Here is a 13902-nt window from a genome sequence, read left to right as displayed (position 1 = left end):
GGTTTTCTTGGAGTCTAGTGTCCCTGTGATTAGTTATTATGATGCAAAGGGTAAAGTTCGTAAGGTAAATGATATTTTGTACTTCTACTGTCTCTTTGGTAAGCTTCTTGCTTCCAATTTGTACTAAGGGCGTATCATACTTTTCTGTCATAGATTGATGCTGCAAGACCTGTTGAAGAGGTATTTGCCTCAGTTAAAGCAATTTTTGAACCAAAAAATGAGAAGGTAAACCATTATGTTCGCATTATGTCAAAACTTTATATGTACAAGTTCCATTTTGCAGTGAAGAGAAAATTAATAAGTCTGTGTTGTCATCGTTGTTAATTAGGAATGGGTTATTGAAAAATTACAATATGTTGTGTACTAAAATTTATCTGCTAACTCATGCCAGTGCTATGGGTGTGTGAAAATTGTACAACATTTATAGGTGGATATATATATATTTTTTTCACTTGTACATATTATAATTAATAAATGTTTAAACATCTAGAAGTAATTATTTATTTATTTATTTTTTAGCTTTTACCGACCTCATTTGAAAAGCTAGGTCTCAGTGAGAAAATATAATAATTAAGGAATGGGAGATCCAAGTTAAATAGAGCATCATAACATCATTATTTTTTTGTGTGTGGACAAATAAGTTCCCAACCAAAATTAAGTACTTATAGGGACTTATGTGTCTCTAAGGAAGATGGTCAACGACTTATTTGTCTTTTATTATTATTATTCAAGTGGTACATGCGTGGTTCCTCTTGAGCAATCTCTAGGATTTGAGTCTTGTCGATTAAAAGAAACCCCTACTGGGAGAGCTAGCCCCACCATGGCATGGATATTCTTGGCTTAAATAGGATTGTCTCCTATGAAGAATACTTGTAGTTTCGACCAAAATGGCATAAGATTATTTCATTCCCAAGGAATACTCCAGTTTAACATACGGTCATACGAATGCATTAAGCATGCTTTGAGTCTTGTCGATTAAAAGAAACCCCTATTGGGAGAGCTAGCCCCACCATGACGGGGATATTCTTGGCTCAAATAGGATTGTCTCCTATGGAGAATACTTGTAGTTTCGACCAAAATGGCATAAGATTATTTCACACCCAAGAAATACTCCAGTTTAACATACAGTCATATGAATGCATTAAGCATGCTTTTGAAACAAGACAAGGAAAAAAAGTGATAAATTTCTAGAGTAGCAAAGAAGACTCTTAACCTCTAAAGTTTAAACTTCTCTAATTGAACTAGTTCTCTTATCAATTGTTGTCACCATTGTATAAGTGTGAACCCTTGGTTGAATGTTGTTGACTTAAATTATATGCCAACGTGTAACCAGTTAGATATTAGATGTTTGAGGATCTGCCTACAATTACTGGGTTCTTAATGAAATTGCACACTATTAAAATTGTTATTAACCTCAGCTGAATCGCAACTCACTGGTTGAACAAACTTGAAATAAAATTTTGCATATTTTCAGTTCAATTATAATATAGTTTTGCTTCTCTGATGTGTAGAAATTACTCTCACATATACAAGGCAAAAGCATATTGAAATTATAAGTGAGACTGTTTAATTGACAAATCACGGTCATGCTATCGAATTTGATGTTTCTCTCTGATTTTTGTAGGCTGATTGAGCATCTTGCATCCTTGGATTCATGCTGGAATCTAGAGGTAAAGTTGCATTCTGAATGACAAGAACTACCAAATTTTATTTATTTTTTAACAGATGTATTTCGAAATTCCATTTCAAGTTTTTTGATGTTTTAGTGGAAGCAATTAAATTCTAGCAGGTAAGATATAACCAATTGAAAGTTACTCTCTGAAGTACATATAGCAATAAATTAGTAGTTCAATTTCATTTTAAAATGCTATTTATTTAAACCCCTGATGTCCTTCCAAGTGGTAAGGTATAATACTTTCTAGGTGTAACCTTCCAGATGTGTCTAGACAAAATCTGTTAGGACAAAACTGCACACACCAGCTATCTTGTTTTATACTCGCATGATATTTGTAATATTGTTGTAAGCGCTGAAAAGCAAAGTATATTCTTTCAAGATTGATAAATGAAAGCACATAATTTCGGTTATTCTTACATCCTGTTCTGTTCTTTTTAGCTACAAAGAATATATTCTGATAAGATTGGTAATAAAGATTCATGATTTCTGGTTATTATCAAATGTTGAAACATCAAGTTTACTGTGATTCTGTGGAGGCTCAAAGTCTTTCGCATCTTTGGAACCGTAGAAGTCAATTTCTAATTCATGCTTATTTTCATGTGAAGTGATAATTAAATCTTTAGATAATAATTTAGTCAATCCTATCAAATTATATAACGATTCTTAACTATCAACTTTATATGAAAATAACTGCACGTGAGTATTCACCTATTTTCATTATATATAAATGGCCATTATATGCAAATTGATGGGAAGTTACTTCATTCATTAAAAAATAGTTAAATTTTGTGGATGATACTAAAGTATCTCTCGCGTGGATAGTGATTTTTTGTTTAACTGCTGTTTTCTTTCAGGTTTTACTATTATATTATTGGCTGCTTCTTCGTTGCCTCACATTTTGGTATTAAAATATAGAAAATTGTAGTTTATTAGTTTATACCTGAGATTATCCCCTTCTTATGTTGTACCGTGTTGACTTATTCGTTGATTGTTCCAATAAAGCATTTTGTGTCTACTCTCGTAGTTCATATGGCTCCTTTTAAAGGTGTAATCTCTCTTCCCCTCTCCTATTATTATTTTTTGGATAATTCAGATAGAGCCACAAAATAGAACTTTTATCATCTTTCTAATGTATTATAAATTTGTACAACATTTATGTTATTAGCACCAGTTAACTGTCATTGAATGAGTTTAGAATTAAGAAGTTCGTACAAATCTCGTAAGTCACTTAATAATGTAGGAGGCATAAAACAATATGTAAATTTCATCTTAAATATCAATCCAAATTCCAAACTCCTAGGTACGTCACTCACCACATTAACCCCTAAGAATAATCTGAGCTATCAAAAATAATAATACAAAAACAATCGATGTTATATGATACAAGGCAATGGGGACAGCGAGGTAGGCATTCTCATCTTGCCCAAGAAACAGAATCAATTTCGTCCCTTGCTGCCTTATATAGTTCGAGCCTTTTAGCACACTGTTTTCTCCTCTCCATCAACGCAGGATCTTCATCTAACAAATTTAATAGCTGTTCAGCCTGCACAAAACACCAAAGACAAAATCAGATGACCTTGTAAATCATTAGTCAATACGGAAAAAGTACTACATATATTCCTACAAAATTGAATGGAACTCATAAAAAGACCAGGTGAACTCCACATTTCACACAATGACTCGATCTATCTATTCTTAATATATAAAATTTATCCACATTACTTTTAAAACATTTTTCTCGTCCTACTAATGCCATGTCAAGTTGTCAACATCGCTTATTTGGCAAAACTTTAGAATCAACCACTCAATTTTTGCTAAATTAAATATTATTTCCAAATCAGCAAAATATATGTATACAATAGAAATATATGCAAATTAGGTGCTAAATTACCAATGACAATAATTAGAAATTAATAGTGTCTCACCAAATTTGTAACCTACAAAGACATTGAATCTATATTCCTATATTTATTATATCTTACCATTATAAACAATACAATAAATAAAATTATTAATCTCATATTATTAATCATAATAAATTTTACATTATAAATATTCAAATTTCATACTATTTGAACTACTTATATAAGTCTCTTATCACTATTCTTTCAAATAATATCAAATTTAGCAAGAAAAATTTATTTCCAAACTATACGACATCTCAAACTTACTCAACAAACAGACAATTGGTTGGTTTATTAAAGTTCGCGTGGTTCGTCTATAGAAAATATTAATACCCATAAATGAAGAAAAGTCTCTTTGCTTAAAAATGATTATATTAGATAAAAAGGTACAAAACAAACATATTTATTGTATTTTTAAATTGAATTTACAAAAAAAATACTTTAATTATTTTTGTTGTTTATACTTTTTATATTATTTTATAATATTTTATATATAATTGTAATTTAATATCGTTAAAATTATATTTTTTTTCAATATGCTATTCATTGTTCCTTTTCTAATAACTTAAAAAAAAATAAATGTAATCAATTTTTTTTTACTAATTATTAACTATGATTTACTAACACTGCAGGGAAACACCTCTTCATGTAATTGCGAAAAAAAATATGATGAACAAATTCGAACATTTGTTACAAAAAGAAAAAGTCTATACTATAAAAAAAATTGAAAATAAAATATGCAAATGATTTGTATAGACCAATTAAAAATACAATGAAAGCAAACTTTTTACTCACAACTATTGGGAAAGAAATTAAAGATCCAATTTTAAACATTCCCCAATACTATTTTGAATTTGAATCATTTGAGACACTGTCTAATAAAGTGAGTCAAAAAAACATATTAACAGGTAATTTTACTTTATACTATTTTAATTATTCTTATTAAAAATAACTTATTCAAAAAATTTCTATACATTTTTATTCTTTTTATTGTAGATGTCGATTAGAAAGCTGTATGCACTAAGAGAAAAAAAAAACAAGTAGATGCTAAAGGAAAACCACAAAAATACGAAGAATGAAATTAATACTAAAAGAGAAAAAAGATATACAAACAATCTATTTTCATTTACATATATAGTTATTAACAAAATACTAATAATTTTAGAAACATCATGTTAAAAATTACATTGTGAAAATCCAACATTTATATCTTTTATATTATAAATTATTTTAAATAAAATATCTTTTAAATTTAACTTTAGTTTACACATATTTAATTTAATTCTACAAAACATAACAATTTTTAATATTTATTATATACTATCATTAATTTACCGCCCCGTGATGCGCAGATCTCATTCTAGTTTTCTTAAAAGCAAAATCCATGAGCGCAGAGATAGCTTTTCTCTTTCCCCCAAGATACATTTAAAGATGCATCTTTTTGTTCCTGATATGATTTTTTCATATCTAGAATTTTGGTTAAAAAGAGAGACCCTTCCATGGCTCCCAAAAACAAATATAATCAATAGTAAAATGGACAATTAATAGTCAAGGATGAGTACCCTCTTGGTCCCCAAGGATTGGGTTAGGGGTGTACAAGACCCGATCCGGCCCGAAGATTCGGACCGGGTCCAATGACTTCGGGGCTAATTTGGCCCGGCTTGACTCGAGGTTTCAACAGATGATCCCGGTTATTTATTAAATCGGGTTCGGGCCAAGTCTCGGGCCACCCGATCCCAATCCGTTGGACCCGTGTAGTTGTTTGTTACTTAATATTTTGTTGTTATTAGTTGGTATGACAATATAAATTATTATTATTATGTTAATCTTGTGTTGGTTGTTAACTTTGTTTTAATTGTCTTTTGAGCTTTGAATGTTTAATGTGTAATTGATATAATTATTATTATGGAACTTTAAATTATTATTGTTAGATTCTAAATTATTATGTGAATGTTGCAATGTTATGGAATAATTATTTTCTAAAATTTAGAGGTTCAAAAGATGTAGAATCTAATTTTTTTGTGATATCGTAATAAAGATCAAGACCCGGGTTTCACTCGGCTTAAGTGTGGCCGGAAAATAACACGATTTCATCGGAGGTCTAGAATCGAGTAAGAATCTCATAAATAGACCCGGTCATTATTTAGGGTCGGGTTCGAGTCTCCTTAAACCCGACTTCACCCGGCCCCATGTGCACCCCTAGATTGGGTCGAAATCAAATCATCCCTAGTCCTTTTTTTTTTTTCGAAATCGGCTCCAACATTAAAATTATTTTTAAAATCACCCTTTTATTAAAAAAAAAAATCATTTTAAGACTATTTTACCATTTATAAAATTTTATTTTTCTCACTCTCGACCTCCCAAAATACCATTGGAAACAGAGACAAAAAAAACCAATGAAGAGAAGGGAAAGAAAGAGGGATAGGAGAAGTTAACGGCGGAGCAAGGAGCCACCGCTGTTGCCACCGTCAACTATGGAATACGAGAGAAAATGGCGCCAATGGAGAGAGAAGCAGATCGGAGAAGAAAGGAAGAGAGAGAGAAAAAGTTGAAGCAAATGACGGCGGCGATGGCAGTGAGAAGGGCCGTCATCGCCGCGGAGCTCGCCAGAAGAAGAGTGGTAGAGGAGAGAGAGGAGACCGAACCAGAGAGAAAGAGGGAGAGTTCGTAGAGAAGGAAAGGAAAGAAAGAGGCGACGGCGTGGGAAGCCACTGCCATCGCCGTCACTGCTGCAGGATAAGGCGTGACCGCCGGCGCCATGCTATTCTTCTTCACCTCCTTCCTCTGTTTATTATTGATGGAAGTGTTTTATTCCATTCTGTGTGAATGATTGCTGTTGTTGATTGTTGATCGAAGTGTTCTTCTCCCTCTATTCAATTTTCATCTCCTCTGTTCTGTTTGGGTAAGGATGAGAGGAGAGGTATTTTTTTTAGAACAATGCTATGTGGCGGGTAAATATTATTATTTTTATATGGCTAGTAAATATTATTATTTTTCTGTTTGGATAAGGATGAGAGGAGAGGTATTTTTTTTAGAGCAATACTATGTGGTCAGTAAATATTATTTTTTCGTCAACACTTAGTCAGCAAATAATTTGCCTCTATATTTATAGATACTTTGTGCCCAGGTATATAATTTATACTTATATTTATTAAAGTTTTGCACACATAAATTAATATATTTTGCACCAATAAGTCAATATAATTTGCACCCATATTTTTTCAGAAATTGCACACATAAATTAGTAAAATGACAATTTAGTGTTTGTGCTGGTCAAACAATGACAAAAAATACTAAAAGTTATTGGCTCCTAAGAGTTTTTTTTTCTCTTTTTTTAATTATTTTCAGCGACAATTTGGTCCAAAAAATACTAAAAGGGGTGATTTTGAAAATAATTTTAACATTGGGGACAATTTCGAACTAAAAAGAAAGCTAGAGACGATTTTGATTTCGACCCAAAACCTTAAAAACCTTAGGAACCAAAAGAATACTTGTCCCTAATAGTCACAAACTCAATTTGAACGTTTATTTTAGGCTAATTTTTTTTTATATTGTATAAATATATGTGTAATACATTGTTATGGGAAGATTAGGTGTTTTTTTTTATATGGTGTTTCATTCAAATCGGACGGTCCGATTTGTTTGAAAAAAAAGTAAAATACAAATCGGAGGGTCCGATTTGTTTGATAAAAAAAAAAACTACAAATCGGATGGTCCGTTTTGTATTTTTTATTTTTTTTTATTTTTTGAAATAGAAATCGGACGGTCTGATTTCAAAAGTAAAAATTTTTTTATTTTTAAAAACACAAATCGGACCATCCGATTTGTGATTGTTGATTTTAAAAATGAAACAACTCGGAGGGACCGATTTGTTCACACCATAGCAATGAAAAACTCATCTCTTCTCCCATCATTGTGAGATGCACTCAGCTCTCCTCCACACAAAAAATAATAAGCGTTTATTTTATCCTATTTTAAATGTTTGTATTGTCTCTTAATAGGAACATGAAACGATGAGCAAAGTCAGGAATCAAAGCTATGGCAGAGGAGATTTGTCATTGAAGGCGAGAGTGAAACAGAGTGAGAAAGCGTACCTCTTTCTTCCCCATTTGTACATAGAAACGATTTAGCAATGCCAGCTTTGCTTCTCTAACTTGACAATAAACCACCGCCTTTGGAATTGTGTTCCTGAGTGTGTCTGACACCATACCAATATAAGATAACACGTTTGATCCAATCCTCCGGAAATGGCCCTCTCCATAACGATCGACATTTGGGCCAGCATACCGATCCCCATCTGGCGCAGCTGGATTAGCGGATTTAGTTGAACTAGGTGGATTAGCTGAATTAGGTGGATTTCCAGCTCTCTCCACTTCCTGAGGAAGTTTCCGGAAGAACTCCACAGTGAGATATGAAGACTCCATATCCACAAGCCGAAGAGTTGCCTTCTTACTCTCTTCACGGAACCTCTCTAAAGCCTCATTTGTAGCAGCAGCTAATTCGGCTTGAAGAGTTGGAAAACGCTTTAGTTCCTGTTTAGCAAAAGATTCATAGGCTTTTACAGACCATTCAACCTACATGAACATAATAACTACAAAATAAAATCCACAAACATTACCTCGGTTTCAGCTATTGATTTTCTCACAAGTTCTTTCAAGACATAGTGAACCTACGTTGAAATCATACACACCCAGCTTAATTCTTTTAGTAAAGTTAGCTTTAAAATAAGAACTACGCAGAATAAAATCATGATTGCTTACTGCATCAACTGATGCCTCAGCTGGACCTCTGAAGTAACTCAGAGCCCCTTCAATCAGGCGCCGGTACCCTTGCTCTGGGGCAATTAAGTGAGGCTGGTAACCATCAGCTTCTGACACCACTTTCTTCACATTCTGAAGAGAAAGATGTCGGTCAAATGGTAGTTTCCGTAGAGCAGCAGGAAGCTGATTGTCAAAGACATTGTATATCCTGTCTCCTCCTGCCCGCCTAAGACAATAAAGCAGAAAGATCATATCTTCAACCACTGGATACCAAGACACTTCATGACAATTATTCAACATTTATTAGGCATGTCTAGGTTGTAATCTTTGTCATTCAGAGCTTTTGTAAACACACACGACACGAGTTTATTTATTTCAAAAATTATCATTTAAATATCCTAGATATTAACGTAAATAGAAAACATAGTGATTAACATTGGTTAACTTTATAGCAAAATAAGTGAAAGAAAGGTTGTAAAAATATATCGCAATATATTTTTACAACTCATATATTAATCAATTGTTATGTTATGCCATACTTCAACCATATGTCTATTCTTTCGTTGTTTCACATAATATACATACTAAATTTGTAAAATTAACTTATTGATTGAATCAAACTCTTATCAATGTTGATATAGTTTATGTTTCTTATACAACTATGATATATGAGTTTTTTAAGAGCATTACCAGCTCCAATACTAATCCAAGACTTAAAAGGTTCAATATAATAAATTAAGAACTATTGCAATTGAAAAGTGCCGTGGATCTTAATTTCTAATTTAAAAGACTAAACTCAAACACCATAGAAATATGTATAAAACCATCAAGGATAAGTCAAGAACAGTCAAGTTGCTATCCCAAAAACTATCAACTCTAAAAATTTATGAGAAGCCAGTAATTATAGAGTATAAATTGAAAATGATAGCATATATTTTACCCTCCATCTAAATGCTCCTTGAATATCCGTTCAAATGCACGGCAGAGGTCGAGGATGGTGTATAGTTGAGCCTAAAACCAAAAATACAGTTGAAATATTCTTCCGAAGAACATTGTAGAGATATTTTGCTCATCTATTCACAAATTTAAACCACATACCCCAGCATCCATAGAAATTGGTCTCCCAATACGATCCATCTCTGCTTCCAGCTCTTCGATGGTTTTGTTTATCAAAGATATAATACTAGGTATCTGTGCCCTAATTACTGACTCCAAGTACTGTAAAAAAAAAAATCTAACATAATTATGCTGGCCCTATCTCTTTAAGAGAATGAGAAATAGCAGCTACCAGAGAGCAAACCTGAGAGAGAAGTTTTGCAAGGTATTCTGAACCCATTTTATGTGCCAAGTGCCCATACTCAGGACTGGTGGCAAAATACTCTCGCTCCTTGCGCCTAGAAAAAATCATATCAACGTTTCTATTGATATCAGCTTGGGATCGATTTACTATACCAACCCAAGGATGTTGCAGACGATAGGATCTTCCTTCAAGGACCTTGATGCAATAAAAGGGTAACATCACAAAGTAAATTATAAGATTGTAGTCTCATAGGTTCAATCTTCAAACTTCCAAGAATTTCAAAGGGATATATTTCACAGCTGCATGCGCGCGCGCGCACACACACACACACACACACACACACAGAGAGAGAGAGAGAGAGAGAGAGAGAGAGAGAGAGAGAGAGAGAATACATCCAATGCATTAGTTCCTTTGTCCCTTTGTCCCAGCTTTGTCAACACTCCGAATGTTCTCTCACCTGGACAGGTTGCAGACAGGAAATTAGTGAAAAACAGACGTCAGGGCTTCAAGCAAAAGGAACAAACAATTACTCCATGTAAGTACCTGATGGGTCCACTTCCCTTGCAATTTTAATAGCATCAGAAGTTGCTATATCTTGATTGGCCGGAGATATTGCCAGTATAATACAATTTGGCTGTCAAAACGCATTAAATATTGGTTAATGGCATCTCAATTGCAGACTAAATGATTCATCAACAATACAAAGTCACAAAATGGTTCCCAGAGGCAGAGAGAAACACAATAAAGGTGTCTTTTTGGAAACAAGGAATTCATAATTGTCACCCAGTGCAATAATAAATATAAAAAAGAAACGCATGCTAAACGAAAACAAAAATCTAAATCTAAAATTTAACACCAGTATAAGAGGAAATAATAAAAGCATTGCAATACTACAAATAAGTCATTGACTCCCTAAGTCTTTATGACCTTATCAAAACAATCTACACAAACTGAAGAAGTACCCTTTTATATTTTTCAGTTTTGTCTTCTATATATACACACAACATATATAAGTCTCCTTTAATGAGCTTTCAGCTCATTTTCATTAGAGAGAGAGAGAGAGAGAGAGAGAGAGAGATTACATCCAATGCATTAGTTCCTTTGTCCATCAAATCCAGCTTTGTCAACACTCCGAATGTTCTCTCACCTGGACAGGTTGCAGACAGGAAATTAGTGAAAAACAGACGTCAGGGCTTCAAGCAAAAGGAACAAACAATTACTCCATGTAAGTACCTGATGGGTCCACTTCCCTTGCAATTTTAATAGCATCAGAAGTTGCTATATCTTGATTGGCCGGAGATATTGCCAGTATAATACAATTTGGCTGTCAAAACGCATTAAATATTGGTTAATGGCATCTCAATTGCAGACTAAATGATTCATCAACAATACAAAGTCACAAAATGGTTCCCAGAGGCAGAGAGAAACACAATAAAGGTGTCTTTTTGGAAACAAGGAATTCATAATTGTCACCCAGTGCAATAATAAATATAAAAAAGAAACGCATGCTAAACGAAAACAAAAATCTAAATCTAAAATTTAACACCAGTATAAGAGGAAATAATAAAAGCATTGCAATACTACAAATAAGTCATTGACTCCCTAAGTCTTTATGACCTTATCAAAACAATCTACACAAACTGAAGAAGTACCCTTTTATATTTTTCAGTTTTGTCTTCTATATATACACACACACATACATATATTCTTAAAAAAAAATTTCATTTTACCTTCTCAATGTAAGATCGGACCATATTTTCAATGTCTTGAACAATACTCTCCTGCTGTCCTTCTGTAAATGGCATAGTAATCAATGACTGCAAACTATAAAGGAGCAAAATATCATACCATATAAAGCAATTGAATGCAAATCATACCTACAGCAACTTTAGTCAACCCTGGTAGATCAACCAAAGTTAGGTTGACAACTGCTCAAAAAAAAGAGAAAAAAGGATAATTTAATTAGGGGGGGAAAAAAAAGAACAGCAAGAATAGTTATGTAATAGCAAATGACAATTTAACTACTAGTTCCAGCTTATGCAATATGATAACACTTTACAGGAATATAAATACCAATGTAATTAACAAAAGAAAGAATACAAATATAATGTACAAAAAGAAAATAATAAAGGGAAAAAGACGACGATGCAAATTAAATAAATGAAATTTAAAAGCTTTTAAGAAGTGCCATTGTTATAATCTAAAATACAACAACAAACAGAGAGATTCACAATCATATTTGCAAATGAGGTAGCTGCATCTTAGTCAGAAAAGGGTTACAGTGTAGCTCCTACTAAAGGAGGTACTAACCATTCTATATAGAGCAGCTTCCGAAGAAGTAGAAGGTCCTGGCAATGTCTCTAGGTCTAGAATACAAATATTTAACTCTAGAAATACGTTAAGTTGGTCACTTTTATTTTTATATTTGCTGCACAATATTCATTTCCTAAATGTTTCCATGCTCACCTAGATTCATAGAATCTGGCAACATCTCTAAAAATTTTTAAATTTCAGGGACCACAATCATCTTCGTTTGTGAGTTGTGATTTGTTCTACTTTTCCTTAGTTGAATCTGCTTACTTATTTACTTTCCCATGAAAAAGAAATGTTAACAATGAAGCGACTCAGTAAGGATGAGATTTTGTTATATTGATTGATAACCAGAAGATTAGCTACTGTACATTTTCTTTACTTTCAATAGGGTAGGGAATATTATTGCCTCTGATTTTGGACTCTCTTCTCCATTACAATATAGTATCCTCAGGAATTCAAAGAGGAAAAAATATACCAGCTTAAAACAAAAAACAATAATAAAACAAAAACAAAAGCACAAAAATCAAACTGGAGTTACAGCAAACAACCATCTAGTGAATATTTCGGAGAGTTAAAGACAATAACAATTAGTGCGCACCTTTTGGAGAATAAATGCTAAGATGAATCGGAACAGGGGATATTTGTTTCGTCTTTCCTGTCAATCTGTCAGTTTCATCCTGAATTTCCTTACGCACTAGAGCTGCAATAATTAAAATTAAAAAAAAAAAGTATAGATAAGAAGGCATGAACATTTCTTCAATTCTGTAACAACTAACAAGTAAAGCAGTAACCACTATATTTCTATAATTAGCAAGTGTCCGCTACACTACAAGACCGCTCGTTGAAAGCATCAACATGGAAAATTGAATGCTTGAGTACATTATATGGAAGTAACAAGGTGCATTCGGCACGTTACCAAAATCGGTTAACTTTCTCCCAGGCATGTGAAGAAACTCAGCATAGTCTTGTGCATCACCTTCCACCTGATGAAGCTGCAACACCAATGGACGCCTTGTCACAATCCCTGCAATTCAAACACAATTCAAATTCGTTCACATAAAAACACAGAACCGCCAAACAAATCACAAATCTAGAACAAAAAAATAAATAATTGATAATTAAATAAATGAATAAAATAAAAAACGAAGTAGTAAATAACAAACCTGATCCTCTAGGCAGAAAGTCACGGCCAACAATGCTCTCAAGAACCGAAGACTTTCCTGAACTCTGCTCACATTTCCAAAATTAGAAAGAAAAAAATCAAGAAAACGGAGAAAATTAGAAAACGTAAACGAAATTCCATTTCCAACGGTTTTCTCCGCCACAACAAATAGTTAATTTCAAAGAAAAAAAAATCGACGATGATGACGATGATGACCTGGCCACCAACCACGGCTACTGAGGGAAGAGCTTCCCAGAGAGAAGAGAAGGCGTTGTTGTCAGCGCCGCCATAATCGCCGAGAACGGTGCAAGCTCTCTGAATTCTGTTAACCAAACCAATCAAGCTCTCCATCGTCGCCATGTTAGTTCTTGAACGAAGATCACGCTTACTCTTCAGCTACTTCAACAGCAGCAACCTTTCTCCTCCTTCTACTGTGAATTCTGAAAACCCTAGATTCTAAGTCACGAGCTGTTGACGTGAAGAGTAAGAGAGAAGAAGCGAGGTAGAAGAAAGAACGAAAGAGAGAAAGAAAGAGAGTTCTAGAGAGAGAAAATTCGTGCAATTTTTGCGCCTTTTTTGGACAAAGTAAAAGAGTCACGTACTCGGACCGGTTAGAGAGGGGGGTTATGATATGTTGGTTAAGAATTTTTTATAATATTTATAAAAAAATTATTTTTAGTGTAAAAAAGTTTTATAGTTATAATTAACTTTTAAATTTATTTAAAAAAATTTAAATATATAAATTTAATTGAATAATTATGTAAAATTTTTTTATATTATTAATGTAT

The 13902-nt window shown here is 33.1% G+C and overlaps 2 protein-coding genes across 2 annotated transcripts in view; one reads left to right on the top strand and one right to left on the bottom strand.

Annotated features, from left to right (window-relative positions):
• The window catches only part of LOC107617489 (UMP-CMP kinase 3), a gene marked incomplete in the record, with an annotated part of 8513 nt that extends 5688 nt beyond the window's left edge, over nucleotides 1-2825 (top strand). The window contains 3 exon segments of the mRNA XM_016319257.2: nucleotides 154-225; nucleotides 1625-1670; nucleotides 2530-2825. Of these exon segments, the coding sequence (XP_016174743.1) occupies nucleotides 154-225; nucleotides 1625-1633 (81 nt within the window).
• On the bottom strand, nucleotides 2850-13733 carry LOC107617488 (dynamin-related protein 1E). The gene is made up of 15 exons (XM_016319256.2): nucleotides 13331-13733; nucleotides 13116-13179; nucleotides 12869-12976; nucleotides 12551-12652; nucleotides 11517-11567; nucleotides 11370-11431; nucleotides 10873-10963; nucleotides 10722-10786; nucleotides 9640-9834; nucleotides 9438-9557; nucleotides 9280-9350; nucleotides 8340-8565; nucleotides 8198-8248; nucleotides 7674-8111; nucleotides 2850-3218 (listed from the first exon to the last, which is right to left on the bottom strand). Exons 1-15 carry the CDS (start codon nucleotides 13472-13474, stop codon nucleotides 3090-3092), a joined length of 1917 nt encoding a protein of 638 aa, XP_016174742.1. The 5' UTR covers nucleotides 13475-13733; the 3' UTR covers nucleotides 2850-3089.

This window comes from Arachis ipaensis, chromosome B09 (assembly GCF_000816755.2).
Source record: "Arachis ipaensis cultivar K30076 chromosome B09, Araip1.1, whole genome shotgun sequence".
NCBI lineage: Eukaryota > Viridiplantae > Streptophyta > Magnoliopsida > Fabales > Fabaceae > Arachis > Arachis ipaensis.
Note: the sequence above shows the minus strand (reverse complement) of the source record. Positions and strands in the feature narration are given on the sequence as shown.

What these genes read in the sequence shown, in the direction of transcription:
- LOC107617488 (XM_016319256.2), bottom strand. Translation starts at nt 13,474, where the DNA reads ATGGCGACGATGGAGAGCTTGATTGGTTTGGTTAACAGAATTCAGAGA. An exon ending in TAGCCGTGGTTGGTGGCCAG is followed by an intron (nt 13,180 to 13,330) that starts GTCATCATCGTC and finishes AAATGTGAGCAG; the next exon opens with AGTTCAGGAAAGTCTTCGGT. An exon ending in AAGGGAAGTGGACCCATCAG is followed by an intron (nt 10,787 to 10,872) that starts GTACTTACATGG and finishes CAACCTGTCCAG; the next exon opens with GTGAGAGAACATTCGGAGTG.